Genomic DNA, 19,701 nt, shown 5'->3' on the forward strand with positions numbered 1-19,701 from the left:
TCAGAGAGAATGGAGAGGCGCCGTTCTACCACATACCTGGAAAGCAGAGAGGCAGAAATATTTGGTGAAGGACACTGATGACCGCCTCAGTGCATGTTGCCGATTTTAATTTTGAGACTCTCTCTAAAGAGATTCTACCAGTTTATACTCCTATATTTATACATGGGGAACATTTTTAGTAATATTTATAAGAATGTCCTTTTCTTCTTTCTTTCTCCCACCCATCACTATGTAGGTGATTGAAAAAAATACATCTTTGTCTGTCTGATAGGTAAAAATATATTGTTTTGGTGTTTTTAAATTTGCATCTTTGAATATGAGTGAGGTTGAGCATCTTTTCATGTATTAATTTTTAAACCATTTGTATTTCTTATTTTGTGAACTTGCTTGTTTTGTGCCTAGTCTGTTTTTTCTAATATGTTGTTACTTTTAACTTGGTCAATAAATTTTTTTGTTGTTTTATAAATTTTTTTATTTTTGTACATTCAAACTTTTTAATCTTTTTTTCCTCTGGCTTCTGTTTATGTTTAGAAAGCCCTTCTCCACTCCAAGATTTTGAGAGAAAAGAACAGAAATCTTGTGTGTATCTCCTCTTTAGTTATAGTGATACTCCTTGAAATCATATTGAACTGGCCTTATTTCTCTTTCATATGGCATCCCTTCAAAAACTTGAAAATAACTACCATATCCCCTTTTAAAGTATAAACCTTTCTAAGCTATAAACATTCCCAATTCCTATTATGGTTCATCCAGTTGTATTTCTTTGAGGCTCTTTAGGTGTCTGTAGGCCCCAGTTTTCTTTTTCTCTAAAACAAAGCTTTTAGACAGTATCTGTATCATAATGCTGTAAGAGTACATGCAGCATCTTAATTATATGCAAATAAATGACAACAAAGTTGTCTAGTAGGGGTCCCATACTCATCTATTATTAATACTAATATATAAGTAATTTAAATTTCTTAAAAATAATTACAGAGGTTAAGCATTATTTTCATGGTTTTGTTGTAAAATGTGTTGCCCAGATTACAGGCCCAGTTGCAACACTGTTGGAAGATCTGATTTCAAGCTGTCCTTAAAAGTGGCAAAATAGATTAAAACATCAACATGCTTTATTTTAAAGAGTAATTGCCGTCTCTGAATCTTGTGACTCAATCACCAAATAAGTGATTGTAATTATACAGTGGTATATAAAACATCTAAATATCCCTGCTGTCCGCAGTTACAGTCCAGAGAAATCTTGATTTATTTTAGAAGGTGACATTGTGCCTTTTGGGGTACAATGACTTAGGCCACATGGTACCACACTTGGGCATTTAAAATTGCCCTGACAGACAAAAATTTTAAAGACAGTAGAAATAAGTGTCTTATGTTTCCAGTGATAAAGTGTATCTCCTTCACTCTCTCTCTTTTTTTTTAAAATAAGCCTAAAATCTTTGTATCCATAAATGCCTGGTACGTTTTCCAATGGCAAAGGCATCTTTTTTTTAATATGCCCATCCAATTCTCTTATTTTTTTTTTTAACTTCTGGAGAAATTAGATGTCATTTACATTTATAGAATGCCTAAAATTAATAAAGCTAGCGCTGTCTGAAACTTCAGGTGAGTTTTTCTATTTACAAATAAAGTTGAGTAATTAATTGTCTCCATTGTTTATTGGAAGCTGGCCAAAGTTCGGTAAAGACTACGTTTTCCGAGATTGCTGTGTGAAATATCTAGTATGCCTATAGAAGCGGTTTTAAAAGCCTTAGTATGTATTTTAAGTAACTAATTGTCAGTTATTTTAACAACCACCAGGGGGCGTTGCATGCCTAAATTACCTTTATTCATTAAAATTTAATTTTGACTGAAAGATTTAAAACGTACTGAGTATTTTTTCTCTACCTGTTATTCCTCCTCCTTTTTTGTCTATTTAAAAGGACAAGGTAGATAGTTAAGTTTGGAAAACAGAAGAAATCGTTGTATGATTGAAATGTTAAATATAACCCTTATTTCCTTAGTAGAACTAGCATATAAAAGAGCCATCTTTCTGCAGTGTCAGCAGCCTAAAAAAGTCTTGCCATATTTTAAAATTATTAAAATTTTGCTAAGTAAAGCATATTAGAAGTACACATTCAAGGAGACTTTAAAATAAATGTCCAATTTTTGTTTTAACAGTATTTCCTAGACATTTCTATTTCATTTTACTATCCATTAAAAGTCAAATTATTGTTATTTTACATTTAATAGGTATTTATCAAGTGCCTACAATTTTCAGGGTTAAAAATAGATACAAGATGGTACAAAAATGTTTACCCTCAAGGAGATTGCAGTTTAATTGAGAAATGTACTTTATCATGAAAAATCTAAAATGCTGAATTTTTCCAAGTGAAAAATGAAATGAACTCATCTAACAAAAAAAGATTCCCCTTTAGTGTGAAATGATTTATAAATACAAAGTAATAATATGTAAGCTCTTGACGTAGTTTATTCCCTTTGTTTCCTTCCTTCACACTTCACTCATGGTAGTAATTTACTTAATGCCCTTTGAACTAGTACAAAAAGTAATTTCAGTTCCATTACGATTTAAATAATTTAGGATTCCAGAATAGGGAAAATTAATGTGATTTGGCCGAATAATTAAAATATTATTACAATGCAAATATTACAAATGAAGCTGCAGCATAGTCTTTACCTGTGCCTTATTATGGTTTAAATACTTGTATATAATTGGATATTATTTTAATTTTATCAAGGTATACATACTTGTGTGTGTGTGTATGTGTATATATATATATATATATACACACATACACACACACATATATTCTATGTATAACTACTCTATATAGACCACAGTAATGTATCTAGGTATAGGTCTTTTTTTTTTTAATTGTCCATTTTTCTACATTCATTGGACCTTCAGTTTGAAGGCTAGCGTCTCCCTTCAGACCAGGAAATCTCCTGATTTCCAGTTTCTTATTGCCTCTTTCCAGAACTTATTTTAATCAGCTATATAACGTCCTGGACCAATTTTCTATTTATTTCTCATTGTCATATTCTCAGTATATCCCACCTCCTTGTCCTTCTGTATTGTAGTTGAGATTTCCTTAAATTTTCTTTCAGTCCATGTATGAAATGTTCATTTCAGCAGTAATGTTTTTAATTTCTAAGAGCTAGTTCTCCGATTCCTTTTTCATAGCAGATTGCTGTTTTATGGATGCTCATTGTCTGAACTCTCTTAATGGTGTTCATTAGAAGTTGAGTTCTCTCATCTCCCTATTCAGTTATATTCACTTAGTCTGGGTTTAGTCTTTCTCTTTATCTAGGTCTTTCACATGTCAGATGTTCCTCAAATGTGTGGTGATCCTTGGCTATTGCTTCATATTTGAGAATGAAGGACTATGAGGGCTAAAACCCCTGGGTAAGCAAGTGAGACTCATCACTTGGCAGACTTTGCTTTGTGAGGAATAAGTGAAGAGCCTTCTGCTGCAAGAGAACACTTCACTATCACCACCTAGCATTCTTTGTGTATGGGAACCAGCTTGAGAAATGTGTGTTTGAAGGAGCCTTAAGAATAAGCATACAGCTACCTGCCCTTCCACAGGATGGGGAGAGATCAGCTGTTCCATAAAGAGACATCCAATTAACCCCCTTTTCTGGCCCACTCCTCACTTCTGCCTTCTGTTGTTACCTTCATTCTCCAAAGTCTGGAGCCTCTTTAGGTTTCTGCAGGCAAGTTAGCTGCCTCTTTGCAGTACAGTACTTGTCTATGAGACTGTAGCTTCCTCCTTCATAAACCTATGCCACTTCATCTACTTTCATTCTCCAGAAACTTGTTGAAATTTCTCGTCCATTTATTGCCTTCTTCCTATTTTTTATCATTGTTGGATTCTATCAGTTTTATTCCTCTGTCATTTTCGTGGGGTTTCAGGAGGCAGAAGATTATGTAAATGCAATGCTCAATCATCTTTAAATGGAAGTCCTCTCTAATATAATTGATTCTTCGTATTTAATTGTTATAACTCCTTACTTTGAGGTTCTCTCCCTGCCCTCGTGGTATGAATTTTGACCACTCAGAGTGTAATATAGGTTGGGTTTCAATTTCTTAGAAAATCTGTTCTTATCCCCTCTCCATATATAATATTAAATAATATAACAAATGTATATCTTATTTTCTAGTTCAGCGCACATATGAATTATCACATATCATTAGAACCACTAAGTAAATGTGTTTTAGAAGAGTAGCCCCTGCTCGCAGCAACTAGAGAAAGCCTGCGCGCAGCAATGAAGACCCAGCGCAGCCAAAAATAAAATAAATAAATAAATGTATTTTTTAAAAGTTGTGGTTTTTTTTTTTTTACATATTTAGGAAAAAACTTTTAGGGAGAAAATCTCCATTACTTTTAAGAAATACTGCTTTTAAGTAGTCATTAATTTGAACAAATGTCTAATGCCACTTGAGACACGTTGGTAGGTAGTTAGGGTTTAGAAACAAAGGAAAGTGTATTACGTACTCCTAGTTCTCCTTTGCCTTGCCCTTCATTCCCACTTCGTGCCTCCGTCTTTCTCCTCTTATTATCCCACTCAAAAATTAACAGCCCACTCCTCATCTTTTTTAAGAGAATAAAATAAACCCTAATGCAGAATTCTTATATTTTGGAAATAGAGGGATAAAAGTCTGCAATTCAAATAAAATAAACCAAATTAATAAAAGCCTGACAGAACAAGCTTGGGGTAGGTATGGAGGTACAGAGACATGGTGAGTTTTCTACCAGGAACATGTGTACCTCCAAAAACACTGCCCTGTGTTCTTAGAATATATATTAAAATGGGAGAGAGGGTAGCAAGAATCAGTCATGGTTTTTAAAACTTGAAACATAATGCCCTAATGCTCTTTTCTTCCAATAAGTAAGAAAGAAGAATTACAGAGGAAATACCTGTGGATTATATTAGTGTCAAATTTTTGTTGGGAAAAATTATGTATTGTTTAAAGTTAATTTTAAAGTACTTAAGCCTAACTAGCCTCCCGCACCTCACACCCTAATTCTGATTCTAGAATACACTACCAGATTGAATGGCCTGAATGTATATAGCCTTTTCCTTATTTTTTAGATTCATGGAAATTTGAGTTTGATTGATGATGACTGTTTAGCATTAATCTAATCTGTTTAATCGACTTGACTTTTTCATTTTTAGAGGTTATTTATTGTATTTTCCCAAATCTGCCTGTTTTCTCATGGTAGAATCATCCCAAGCTGCCTTTTAATAGAAGTCTATTCAGGTATCTTCACTACCAGTCCAGTGTCCTAAGAAGCGAAGCTCACATTGTCCAGAGATGGCAGGAACATACACCAATTTTTATGGTTTAATAAGGTTTCCCAAGCAATTCATCATTCATGCGACAAGATTGATTGCTTATTTTCTTTCCTTATGAAGTCTTAGGAAAATATTTTCACAAAATGTAATTGCAATATAAGAAAATGTGTTTGATTTATCTGAATGGTATTGTTTTTAATTTGCAGTTTGAGGAATTTAATGTTAACATTCATATGAATTGAAATCAGTTTTATTTGTTGTATACATCAAAATGGATTTAACCTAACTCATGTTCCCTTCTAAAATATCTATAACATGTCTATATTAGGATACCTTATGTATAGTCCAAACATGTCAGACTTTTTGGAGTAGAGGGGCTTATCCTTTCAAGGGGTCAAATTTGAATTAAATAGTAAGTAGGTTAATTGACTCTACTAGACCTTTTGAGCGGTTATAGGCAAAAATGCTGTCATTGGCCATATTAAAACCTCCCCCCCCAAAAAAATGAGTGACATTTGTATGCTTAAATGATTAAAATAATTTTCAAGTAAAAAATTTTGAAATTTTAAATGTTTAACTCACAATATTTTGTGTTATTGTTATCTTTGGGGTTCTTGGCAGCTTCTCGTTTGTCACAGAAGTAGTCATTTGTTTTGTTTTCCCAAGGCTGTTTAAAGGTTAATTGACTAACCTGGGTGGGTCCTCATATTTACTAATATGTATTGCAGCTCTTTTGGTACATCAGAAGGCCAGAATGGAACGACTTCAAAGAGAACTTGAGATTCAAAAGAAAAAGCTGGATAAACTAAAATCTGAGGTCAATGAAATGGAAAATAATCTAACTCGAAGGCGTCTGAAAAGATCAAATTCCATATCCCAAATACCTTCAGTAAGTCTCTTTCTCTAACTGTTGTGACTGCTATGCTTGAACATGAGAATAGGCAATCTGTCATAAGTATAAAAGCTTGATCTTGTTTTCTAGAAATGCTCTTAATTCATACTTCTTTCTCTGTCCTTACCTCCCCCTGCAAAATTTCACTCTTTCTTAGCTAATAACACAAGAGTTCAATGTAGATCCTTCTCACATGGAATTATTTTTCAGCTCGAAGAAATGCAGCAATTGAGAAGTTGTAATAGACAACTCCAGATTGACATTGACTGCTTAACCAAAGAAATTGATCTTTTTCAAGCCAGAGGTAAAGTTCAATGCATACTCAGCTGAAATTCATTTTTACCAACTCTTTTCCCATGGCTAAAACCAGACTTATCAATTGTGATCTTACTGTTTCAGATTTGACTTTGGAGCATATAGTGCTACTTGGATTTTTGTTTTCACTCACTCTCCACTCCCCCCCAAAGTTATGTATTTGGTTGAGGAGTAATTTGATACATTGTATAGCCTTCAAATCCCCTTTAGTCATGTGTTAAGGGAAGACAGTGATTAGTATGTCTGGCTGTATTGTCAAAAGTATTGCTGTTATGTATTAGTATAATCTGGTACAATATTTAATGAGATTAAGATGTACGTACCTCATATACCTTTTTCCCTTTCAAGAATTATGCTTTTAAGAACATAATTTAAAAGGCATCGCCACCCTAATGGTACTTTCTTAATTGCTAAAATAGAGGAGAAAATAAAAATACGGCTTATATATTTTTAGGACAATGATAGTTTATTATACTTGAGCTGTTCTTGACAAGCAATAACTGCTTATTGTAAAACAAAAAAATGTTTACAATTCAGTTCGATAGACAACTAAAAGGAATATTTATAACTTAAACCTAATTCTGAAGTTTAGAAATAATAGAAATATATAGAATGGAAAAGACAGGAAAGGGAAGAAGCCAAAAAACAAGCCCTTAATCATACTTCTTAGTATGTGCCAAAATCCATTAAACTGAAAGATGATTTGTTTTATTTTAGTAAGTAAGCTGTTTATCTTGAAACATTCATTGAAAATGCCATAATTTAACTTTGGAGAGAAAAAGGAAGTTAGTGCCAGTCTAGAAACTATAATTCTTGAACTTGTCCCTTTTGTTTAAAATCTGAAGCATTGTATTACATTACTACAAGGTTTTTATACTTACTTGAAGCCAAGCTATTTAGTTGCTTAAAACCATGTTAAAATTGTATTTTAAATTGTTAAATTTTAAGTTTTCTTGTCACATAGAACAGGGGTCTAGTTCTAATTCTGTTACTGTCTTACTGGCATTAATTTGACTTCTTCCCCAATTTACCACTTAGACCTCTGTTATGGGTACTATATTATACCTATCTCAGCTGTTTTTGAAACCCTGACACGTAATTTGACATTAGAGGTGCAAAAAGTATTTATTTCTTCTATTTATACTGTGATATTTTTTAGAAAAAAAATATTTGGTTTTTTTTAACAATTTTTTTAATATTTTTGAGCTATAAGCATTGATATACTTACTTTTTATGTATTTCAGGACCACATTTTAATCCCAGCGCTATTCATAACTTTTATGACAATATTGGATTTGTAGGTCCTGTGCCACCAAAACCCAAAGGTTAGTGTGTCCAGTAAGCGTGAGAACTGTTGCATTTTGAAAAGCAAGGTTTTGGAAAACCTTCCACTCTAGAAGTGCTTCAAACTTCGGCATTCTTGGATGGATTCATTCGGAAGATATTTATTTTCACTTACATGCTGGGAATTGGAGGGGTGCAAAAATGTAATGTACTTAGCTCTTGAAAAGTAATATGCATGTCCTAAGGATTCATCATATACTCCCAAAATAGCAAATCTTGGCCAAAAAAAAAAGATCACCAGGTGCGGAAACTTGCATTCTTTGAAATTTTAGAGAGACATTAAGGAAGACACCTTAGGAAAGTTTATTTTTCATGAGTATTCTGTCCTATGTAGTTTACGCATAGTTCTCTGTAATCAAAATACTCTGAATTTCAGACGAATGGTTTTTAAAAATAATTACCTATTATCATTTTTACATCACTGATATTCACAGACTGTATAGACACCAAACTAAGAAATGTCGGAACATTTGTGTGCGTTTTTTTACTCCAGGCATTAAAAAACATAAAATGGGAATAAGAAAGAAACAAGTATGTTACTAGTTTTTTAGTTTGTTACAAGAATTTTCATAGTCTCTTTCAGTATCCTTTGCTGTCCACTCGTTTTTGTTCAAGTATAATTTAATTAGGCCTAGCTTTATCTTCATATTTTTTAATTTAAATGTCTTTAAACATCGTTAGCTGGAACGTAATGAACTCTTATTACAAAGGAGCAAAAGTGAGATTAGAGTATTTGGCATAGTACATGGGGAAGCCAGTGTTCAGACATTGGATGCTATTTGGATGTTAATTGAATATCGGGATAAAGAAAACAGTGATATAGCCTAGCGTCCTAAAATAAGCAAAGTGGGTATTTTAGCCTCTAAATGAGTTGCCTTAATACACTCTTTTTTACTGTCTTTCAAAAACTAAAATTTTCATATAAAAAGATCCTGTTTTGTTTCAACATAATCCAGTACTTATGTGTTGAGGTTAGGAGGGAGGTGGAATATAGATGATATAAGATTTGTCTTGAGAGTTGTAGAAGCAGGATAAGTGCCTGAGGGTTTATTTCACCGTTCTCCCATGATAAAAAGTTCGAAAAGAAAAAGAAAAACTCCAGTACTTAAAAACCTTTGCACAAAAGATAGAAGCTTGTGTACTGACTACTTTGGGAGAAATAAAGAATCAGTCATTTTTGCCTTAAAGCTAAAATAGGGAGTTACTAGTTTCACTTATAGAGGTTTACTTAGTTCTTGAAATCAGTTCTGCTTCGCAATGCAGGGGTGTTTTTTGTTTGTTTTTTTAACATCTTTATTGGAGTGTAATTGCGTTACAGTGGTGTGTTAGTTTCTGCTGTATAACAAAGTGAATCAGCTCTATGTATACATACATACATCCCCATATCTCCTCCCTCTTGTGTCTCCCTCCCACCCTCCCTATCCCACCCCTCTAGGTGGTCACAAAGCACCGAGCTGATCTCCCTGTGCTATGCAGCTGCTTCCCACTAGCTATCTGTTTTACATTTGGTAGCGTATATATGTCCATGCCACTCTCTCACTTTGCCCCAGCTTACCTTTTCACCTCTCCGTGCCCTCAAGTCCATTCTCTACGTCTGCGCATCTTTATTCCTGTCCTGCCCCTAGGTTCTTCATAACCATTTTTCTTTTTTTTTTAGATTCCATATATACGTGTTAGCATACGGTATTTGTTTTTCTCTTTCTGACTTAACTTCATTCTGTCTGACAGTCTCTAGGTCCATCCACCTCACTACAAATAACCCAATTTCGTTTCTTTTTATGGCTGAATAATATTCCATTGTATATATGTGCCACATCTTTATCCATTCATCTGTCGATGAACACTTAAGTTGCTTCCATGTCCTGGCTATTGTAAATAGAGCTGCAGTGAACATTGTGGTACGTGACTCTTTTTGAATTACGGTTTTCTCAGGGTATATGCCCAGTAGTGGGATTGCTGTGTTGGGTTGTATGGTAGTTCTATTTTTAGTTTTTTGAGGAACCTCCATACTGTTCCCCATACTGGCTGTATCAATTTACATTCCCACCAACAGTGCAAGAGGGTTTCCTTTTCTCCACACCCTCTCCAGCATTTATTGTTTGTAGGTTTTTTGATGATGGCATTCTGACCAGTGTGAGGGGATACCTCATTGTAGTTTTGATTTGCATTTCTCTAATGATTAGTGATGTTGAGCGTCCTTTCATGTGTTTGTTGGCAACCTGTATATCTTCTTTGAAGAAATGTCTATTTAGGTCTTCTGCCCATTTTTGGATTGGGTTGTTTGTTTTTTTGATATGGAGCTGCATGAGCTGCTTGTATATTTTGGAGATTAATCCTTTGTCAGTTGCTTCATTTGCAAATATTTTCTCGCATTCTGAGGGTTGTCTTTTTGTCTTGTTTATGTTTTCCTTTGCTGTGCAAAAGCTTTTAAGTTTCATTAGGTCCCATTTGTTTATTTTTGGTTTTATTTCCATTTCTCTAGGAGGTGGGTCAAAACAGATCTTGCTGTGGTTTATGTCATGGAGCGTTCTGCCTGTGTTTTCTTCTAAGAGTTTTATAGTGTCTGGCCTTACATTTAGATCTTCAATCCATTTTGAGTTTATTTTTGTGTATGGTGTTCGGGAGTGTTCTAATTTCATTCTTTTACATGTAGCTGTCCAGTTTTCCCAGCACCACTTATTGAAGAGGCTCTCTTTTCTCCATTGTATATCCTTGCCTCCTTTATCAAAGATAAGGTGACCATAGGTGCGTGGGTTTATCTCTGGGCTTTCTATCCTGTTCCATTGATCTATATTTCTGTTTTTGTGCCAGTACCATACTTTCTTGTTTACTGTCGCTCTGTAGTATAGTCTGAAGTCAGGGAGCCTGATTCCTCCAGCTCGGTTTTTCTTTCTCAAGATTGCTTTGGCTATTCGGGGTCTTTTTTGTTTTCATACAAATTGTGAAATTTTTTGTTTTAGTTCTGTGAAAAACGCCATATGTAGTTTGATAGGGATTGCACTGAATCTGTAGACTGCTTTGGGTAGTATAGTCATTTTCACAGTGTTGATTCTTCCAGTCCAAGAACATGGTATAACTCTCCATCTGTTTGTATCATCTTTAGTTTCTTTCTTCAGTGTCTTAGATTTCTGCATACAGACCTTTTGTCTCCTTAGGTAGGTTTATTCCTAGGTATTTTATTCTTTTTATTGCAATGGTAAATGGGAGTGTTTCCTTAATTTCTCTTTCAGATTTTTCATCATTAGTGTACAGAAATGCCAGAGATTTCTGTGTGTTAATTTTGTATCCTGCTACTCTACCAAATTCATTGATTAGCTCTAGTATTTTTCTGATAGCATCTTTACGATTCTCTATGCATAGTATCATGTCATCTTCAAACAATGACAATTTTACTTCTTCTTTTCCGATTTGGATTCCTTTTATTTCTTTTTCTTCTCTGATTGCTGTGGCTAAAACTTCCAAAACTATGTTGAATAATAGTGGTGAGAGTGGGCAACCTTGTCTTGTTCCTGATCTTAGTGGAAATGGTTTCAGTTTTTCACCATAGAGAATGATGTTGGCTGTGGGTTTGTCATATATGGCCTTTATTATGTTGAGGTGAGTTCCCTCTCTCCCTACTTTCTGAAGGGTTTTTATCATAAATGGGTGTTGGATTTTGTCAAAAGCATTTTCTGCATCTATTGAGATGATCATATGGTTTTTCTCCTTTAATTTGTTAATATCGTTTATCACATTGATTGATTTGTGTATATTGAAGAATCCTTGCATTCCTGGGATTAACCCCACTTGATCATGGTGTATGATCCTTTTAATGTGCTGTTGGATTCTGTTTGCCAGTATTTTGTTGAGGATTTTTGCATCTATGCTCATCAGTTATACTGGCCTGTAGTTTTCCTATTTTTGTGGCATCTTTGTCTGGTTTTGGTAGCAGGGTGATGGTGGCCTCATGGAATGAGTTTGGGAGTGTTCCTCCCTCTGCTATATTTTGGAAGTGTTTGAGAAGGATAGGTGTTAGCTCTTCTCTAAATGTTTGATAGAATTCGCCTGTGAAGCCATCTGGTCCTGGGCTTTTGTTGGAAGATTTTTAATCATAGTCTCAATTTCAGTGCCTGTGATTGGTCTGTTTATATTTTCTGTTTCTTCCTGGTTCAGTCTTGGAAGGTTTTGCTTTCCTAAGAGTTTGCCCATTTCTTCCAGGTTGTCCATTTTATTGGCATATAGTTGCTTGTAGTAATCTCTCATGCTCCTTTGTGTTTCTGCATTGTCAGTTATTACTTCTCCGTTTTCATTTCTAATTCTATTGATTTGAGTCTTCTCCCTTTTTTTCTTGATGAGTCTGGCTAATGGCTTATCAATTTTGTTTATCTTCTTAAAGAACCAGCTTTTAGTTTTATTGATCTTTGCTGTCGTTTCCTTCATTTCTTTTTCATTTATTTCTGATCTGATCTTTATGATTTCTTTCCTTCTACTAACTTTGGGGGGTTTTTGTTCTTTCTCTCATTGCTTTAGGTGTAAGTTTAGGTTCTTTATTTGAGATGTTTCTTGTTTCTGGAAGTAGCATTGCATTGCGATAAACTTCCCTCTGAGAACTGCTTTTGCTGCATCCCATAGGTTTTGGGTCATCATGTTTTCATTGTCATTTGTTCCTAGGTATTTTTTGGTTTCTTCTTTGATTTCTTCAGTGATCTCTTGGTTATTTAGTAGTGTATTGTTTAGCCTCCATGTGTTTGAATTTTTTACAGATTTTTTCCTGTAATTGATATCTAGTCTCATAGTGTTGAGGTCGGAAAAGATACTTGATACGATTTCAATTTTCTTAAATTCACCAAGGCTTGATTTGTGACCCAAGATATGATCTATCCTGGAGAATATTCCATGAGCACTTGCGAAGAAAGTGTAATCTGCTGTTTTTGGATGGAATGTCCTACAAATATCAATTAAGTCCATCTTGTTTAATGTATCATTTAAAGCTTGTGTTTCCTTGTTTATTTTCATTTTGGATCATCTGTCCATCGGTGAAAGTGAGGTGTTAAAGTCCCCGACTATGATTGTGTTACTGTCGATTTCCCCTTTTGTGGCTGTTAGCATTTGCCTTATATATTAAGGTGCTCCTATGTTGGGTGCATGAATATTTACAATTGTTATATCTTCTTCTTAGATTGATCCCTTGATCATTATGTAGTCTCCGTCTTTGTCTTTTGTAATAGTCTTTATTTTAAAGTCTATTTTGTCTGATGTGAGAATTGCTACTCCAGCTTTCTTTTGATTTCCATTTGCATGGAATATCTTTTTCCATCCCCTAATTTTCAGTCTGTATGTGTCCTTAGGTCTGAAATGGGTCTCTTGTAGACAGCATATATATGGGTCTTGTTTTTGTATCCATTCAGCCAGTCTGTGTCTTTTGGTTGGAGCATTTAATCCATTTACATTTAAGGTAGTTATCGATATGTATGTTCCTATTACCATTTTCTTAATTCTTCTGGGTTTGTTATTGTAAGTCTTTTCCTTCTCTTGTGTTTCCTGCCTAGAGAAGTTCCTTTAGCATTTGTTGTAGAGCTGGTTTGGTGGTGCTGAATTCTCTTAGCTTTTGCTTTATCTCTAAAGGTTTTAATTTCTCTGTGGAATCTGGGTGAGATCCTTGCTGGGTAGAGTAATCTTGGTTGTAGGTTTTCCCCTTTCATCAGTTTAAATATGTCCTGCCACTCCCTTCTGGCTTGCAGAGTTTCTGCTGAAAGAGCAGCTGTTATCCTTATGGGGATTCCCTTGTATGTTAATTGTTACTTCTCACTGCTGCTTTTAATATTTTTTCTTTGTTTTTAATTTTGATAGTTTGATTAATATGTGTCTTGGCGTGTTTTTCCTTGGATTATCCTGTATGGGACTGTCTGTGCTTCCTGGACTTGATTGACTATTTCCTTACCCATATTAGGGAAGTTTTCAACTATAATCTCTTCAGATATTTTCTCACTCCCTTTCTTTTTCTCTTCTGCTTCTGGGACCCCTATAATTCGAATGTTGGTGTGTTCAGTGTTGCCTCACAGGTCTCTAAGACTTTCCTGAATTCTTTTCATTCTTTTTTCTTTATTCTGCTCTGAGGTAGTTATTTCCACTATTTTATCTTCCAGGTCACTTATCCGTTCTTCTGCCTCAGTTATTCTGCTATTGATTTCTTCTAGAGAATTTTAAATTTCATTTATTGTGTTATATGTCATTGTTTGTTTCCTCTTTAGTTCTTCCAAGTCCTTGTTAAACGTTTCTTGTATTTTCTCCATTCTATTTCCAAGATTTTGGATCACCTTTACTATCATTACTGTGAATTCTTTTTCAGGTAGACTGCCTATTTCCTCTTCATTTGTTTGGTCTGGTGTGTTTTTACGTTGCTCCTTCATCTGCTGTGTGTTTCTCTGTCTTGTCTTGCTTAATTTACTGTGTTTGGAGTCTCCTTTTCACAGGCTGCAGGTTTGTAGTTCCCATGTTTTTGGTGTCTGACCCCAGTGGCTAAGGTTGGTTCAGTGGGTTGTGCAGGCTTCCTGGTGGAGGGGACTGGTGCCTGTGTTCTGGTGGATGAGGCTGGATCTTGCCTTTCTGGTGGGCAGGACCACGTCCAGTTGTGTGTTTTGGGGTGTCTGTGACCTTACTATGACTTTAGGCAGCCTGTCTGCTAATGGGTGGGGTTGTGTTCCTGTCTTGCTAGTGGTTTGGCATAGGGTGCCCAGCACTGTGGTTTGCTGGGTGAAGCACTGAGTGAAGCTGAGTCTTAGTGTCGAGATGGAGGTCTCTGGGAGAGCTTTCGCTGTTTGATATTACGTGGGGCTGGGAGGCCTCTAGTGGTCCAGTGTCCTGAACTTGGCTCTCCCACCTCAGAGGCTCAGGCCTGACATCCGGCCAGAGCACCAAGACCCTGTCAGCACCCGATCTCGCTTCGGAAGACAGGGCTGGGCCTTGAGAGAGACAGAAGACGTGGAAGTGTGTGGGTGGCCTCTGCAGTCAGAAGTCCTGAGTTCCAGTGCTGACTTTCCTGCTAACAGGTCTTTAGCCTCTGTTTCTGTATCTGCTAGTGTTGGAGGGTCTCCTGCAGAGTCGGCGGTGGCTGTGGCTCACTATGGGGACAAGGACACTGGCAGCAGAAGTTCTGGGAAGTTCTCCTTGACGTGAGCCCTCCCAGAGTCTGCCATTAGCTCCACCAAAGAGCCCCATCCCATGACTCTTTTTGAATTATGATTTTCTCAGGGTATATGCCCAGAAGTGGGATTGCTGGGTCGTATGGTAGTTCTAGTTTTAGTTTTTTAAGGAACCTCCATACTGTTCTCTGTAGTGGCTGTATCAGTTTACATTTCCACCAACAGACAATGCAGGGTTTTTTATGGGTTTTTGTTTGTTTGTTTGTTTGCTTTTGCGGTATGCGGGCCTCTCACTGTTGTGGCCTCTCCCGTTGCGGAGCACAGGCTCCGGATGCACAGGCTCAGCGTCCATGGCTCATGGGCCCAGCCGCTCTGCGGCATGTGGGACCTTCCCGGACCGGGGCACGAACCCGTGTCCCCTGCATCGGCAGGCGGACTCTCAACCACTGCGCCACCAGGGAAGCCCAATGCAGGGTTTTTTAACAGCTAAAATGAAGTGTGGCAATCACAAGTCATCCTGTGCCACCTAATTTCCTCTTTTTTCAATTCTGGTGGTTACTTAGTTTCCAAATACCACTCATAAATAAGAGTCATAATTCTAAGTACCAAAACAGATCATGCAGATGTAAGAAAACCATTGGAGATTTTTCCATTTAAAAAAAAATTTAGGTCCTCTATTGATACCTTAGATATTACTTAAATAATGAAGAAGATTCTGGCACTTAATAATAGATTGAAGTGTTAATATAGATTGAATAGCCTTCCTAAAAAACCTTTGTAGTTAAACAAAAAGGGAAGACAAGGTTTTACTGAAAATGTGCCAGGTAGGAATGTTTTCTAACCTCGGTGAGACCAAAATTCTAGTAAGTAGACTGGATTATCCCCAGATTAAAACAGTTATGCTATAAAATGTTTCCCAGGTATGGAGTGTGAAATAATTGTAGATGGTAAAAAGTCAAACTTTTTTTTAACTGTATTTATTTTAATGTGTTTTAGAGGATAGTAATTAGTACTGTCAGACCCTTGATTTTTCAAGTATTTTTACTTAGGTAAACCTTAAATAGATATTTGTTTTAAAGTTATTCAATTCAAAGAAAATTACTGTATAAATAGTACTTCCATGCTGCCCATGCATGTGCCAGAAATTGTGGTGATGCCTAAAAAATTCTGACCAATGCTTAAAGTGGGAATTTTGCAATAAAGTGTTTAACGCCAAACAGTAAAGTGCTGCTAAAGGGGTACAAAGTACCAAACATAACTTAATGATTTTAAATTTGTTATAGAAACTTGATATTTTCATCCACTATATACAATAGTTTGTCTTTTAAAATAGCAGAAAAGGATTTAGTTATCAACTCCATGGAGCAGGTAGAATTTTCAAATTAATATACATTGTCTTAACATAGTTTGGAAACTACAAATTATAAACCTTGACTGGAGAGATCCAACAATGCATGCTCCTTTTACTTGAAACGTCTCCACAATAATTTGTAGGGATACTATTCTGAAATTATAAATGGTACCTCCCTCCCCCCAAAAAGTAGTTTCATAAATGTAATTTCATCTTAGATACAACCATGGAGGAATAGAATTATTCCTTATATTTAAGTTACCTCTGTACATTCAAACATTCTAGAACATTGGCCTCATAAAGCTGCAGTGACTTTATTTTATAGGTAAGAAAGATTAGATGTAGAGGTTACATGATTTATTATCTAAGATCACAGAGCAAAGAAATTAGGAGTTAGTAACAGAGCCAGGAGTAGAACTCCATTCTCACAACTCCTAATCTTTAATCTAATAGTCTTTCCAGTGTTCCATAATAAATATGATTTTAAAATAAAGTGAGAAATAAAGTCTGGTAAAATTTTATACTGATTTACTCCTCCAAGGTCTATTGTCGATATTTAGTTAAATAAATAAGATTTTAGAAATTAGTTCATCTTTATATTTTATTTGTGTTGTTCAGATAGAGAACATTTAACAAAAACTTCCATTCCTGGTAGAAAACAAAAATATAAATACTACTTCAGTGAGAAATGAAACTCAAACTTTAATCAGACATAAATGCACTAGCAGTATTACATTGTGGTTGGACACCTTTTCACCGTATTAGGTGACATTATGGTAATCTTGGCTATTAGTTACCATATGAATTGACTTCCCTTTTCTCCTGCTATAAATTGGGGGAAATGATGCTCTTTTCCCCTTTGAGGAGATATTGAGGTGGTTATGTCATGTACATGTTGCTGTTCTCCAGCGGAGAAGTGCCAGCCTGATAGAGACAGGTTGTAAGGATCAAGCATGTGTGTCAGTTTCAGCTAGATGCTTCACTTGTTTAACAAGCTGTTTCATGCTGTGCAGTACAAATAGTGTTTAAAGTTGCCAGTAATTTATGACTTTGCGATTTTTGCTTCCTTACAGATCAAAGGTCCACCATCAAAACACCAAAGACTCAAGACACAGAAGATGATGAGGGGGCTCAGTGGAATTGTACTGCCTGTACTTTTTTGAACCATCCAGCCTTAATCCGTTGTGAACAGTGTGAGATGCCAAGGCATTTCTGAGCCAAGAGGCCCTATATCTTCCCTAAAACCACATCTGAAGTTCAAGAAACTAGTCTGTCATCAGGGGAAAAGTTTCACTGCTACATAGGATTTTGTCAAATTGAAGGTGTGACAAGATGGTGTTGTGCTAATGTTAAATGTCAGCCCACAGAGCTAATAATACCTCAGTCTAATGTCATGGGCAGTTGAAATTCATCACATGAAGGTAATCTGCTGAAAGACTTGGTTGCCCACTGCCTAACCATGTACAGTGTTACCAATAGCCCATTAAGGATAATTCTCGATATATTAATACCTAGGTGTTCCCAGTACCTTTTCCCCTCATGTCACTACTGAATTTTGACAGGAGGAAGGAATAGAACAATGGCTTTTTTTTTTTTAAAGCTTTCGGTGAAACACTACAAACATGAAGAAAAGGAACAAGGTTTAACTATTTAAAAACTGTTTGCTGCCATATAGTGCCAATGGATAGGGGAAGAACTTCACAAATCTGTGGTACTCTTGGCTTTGTCTTTGTCTTCCCTGAAAACGTCTCCACTCTGTGAAGCCAGCATCTAGGGTCTAAAGATGAAAAGAAAAGCAGCATGCATTGTCTGTACAAACATGGAGTGAGATATCCCAAAGCCTTTCCTACTGTACAGATCTCTCGAGCCTGCTTTAAGTGATTTCTTTTCTTCCTTATTATTTTCTTGTATTTCTATATGTATAGTGTAATAGTCTTTTGTTAACTAATTTTCTTTTTTCCTTTTAGTGATTAAGCACGATCATGTCCCTTTTTAAGCCTTACCTGAGAGAAGCAATGCCTTAAAATAAAAAAAGCATTAATGAAATGAAACTATGCACAAAATAACTTTCCTCTACTTATTCTGTACTTTGCCCTCATGAGTGCCGATGTTCTGTGAAGACATACAGATGCTGCACAGTGAATTGCAGAAAATATTACAAGACTTACGTCTATAGGTCACACTATATACTGACTTTAGCAGTGGGTAACACAACACAGTGTTTTATCTTCCACAGGGAAGCTTAAAACAAAAGATATTTTTAACCCACTGACAGCAACAAGGTTAAGCTTGCTTTATCTGCCTCGTGTCCCACAGAACTCTCACAAGAGATTACTATTGGGAAAGTACAGTTTCAAAACCAGCAACAGCAGCAGTACCTACAGCCCTTTTTTCGGAGAGAAGTTTAAATGCTTTACTGTTGGGGCAATCCGTTTCTAAACCTGACTTGGTGGCAGTATCATGTATATTTATAAAACAAGGCTAGTCATATTTAGGACAACTGAAGAAGAGCTGGAAAAAAGAAAAACAAGCAAACTTGAACACTGAAGCAACCTCAAGCATCTCTTTATTTTGATGATATATTTTTATAAGGAAAATAAATATTCAGATGATCAGAAGTGTATATAACTAAATGAAATCAAGAAAAAGAAATAACAGTATGCATTTTAAAAAACAATTATGGAATTATATATCAGTGCTTAGAATGGGGCTAAGGGAGGTGCTGAAATGTAGCAAAAGATAGGAGGTAATGTAGACTGTCACCCACTGTAAATGTTTGCAAATGAATATTTTTAAATAAACAGGATTATTACAGGTGATTCTATATGAATGTCAAAGCCTTAACTTCCAGGCTTTGCATCTTGTATATGGGAAGAACTATGACAATCCTAGTTAATTAGACAAACTCAAAGCCCTTACATTTGATGCATTTTGTTTTAAAAATAGGCCTTGTTTTTCAGCTTCATCTGCAGTTCTATGTGAAGATTGATAAATCAGTTTTTACTTGTTTTATTAATAAAACGTAATTTGGATATCTTGAGTTGATGGTTTTGTGATTTAGCTGGGTAAAAACTATCTTTGTAACAGATAAGTTATTTATAAAAATTAAAACACTTCTATTCTAACGTGGATTTTGTGACTTGTTTTTAAAGTCTGTGGGACAGGAGCTAATTTATGCCCCAGCAGAACCTTTGATAGTTAATATAAACCAGAGAAAACTCACTCTCTAGAGTCTTCTCATGACATCATGGCATTCCACTGCATTTCTTGGATTATTTGTATCAATTTCCGCAGGCTTCTTTTTAACTAATGAATGAAAGCAATCATGTTTAAGCTAAGGCAGAAAAATGAATATTGCTTTTCTCAGAGTTTATTATAGCTTT

At 35.6% G+C, this 19,701-nt stretch overlaps 1 protein-coding gene across 5 annotated transcripts in view; it reads left to right on the forward strand.

The window, feature by feature from the left end:
- TAB2 (TGF-beta activated kinase 1 (MAP3K7) binding protein 2) overlaps positions 1 to 19,447 on the forward strand; it is an 84,739-nt gene extending 65,292 nt beyond the window's left edge. For 3 of the 5 annotated variants that reach the window (XM_022558901.3, XM_030760362.2, XM_089922128.1), the window contains 4 exons: positions 6,024 to 6,184; positions 6,398 to 6,491; positions 7,747 to 7,827; positions 17,392 to 19,447. In XM_022558901.3, the coding sequence (XP_022414609.1) occupies positions 6,024 to 6,184; positions 6,398 to 6,491; positions 7,747 to 7,827; positions 17,392 to 17,534 (479 nt within the window). In that variant the 3' untranslated portion in view covers positions 17,535 to 19,447. Of the gene's footprint in view, positions 1 to 531; positions 638 to 6,023; positions 6,185 to 6,397; positions 6,492 to 7,746; positions 7,828 to 17,391 lie in introns of those variants that run through there. The other 2 variants (XM_022558910.3, XM_089922129.1) reach the window with 2 other exon arrangements.
- Positions 19,448 to 19,701: the final 254 nt, after the last annotated feature.

This window comes from Delphinapterus leucas, chromosome 12 (genome assembly GCF_059928025.1).
Source record: "Delphinapterus leucas isolate spDelLeu-1000000601 "Yukka" chromosome 12, BTC_Dleu_Yukka2, whole genome shotgun sequence".
Taxonomy (NCBI): domain Eukaryota; kingdom Metazoa; phylum Chordata; class Mammalia; order Artiodactyla; family Monodontidae; genus Delphinapterus; species Delphinapterus leucas.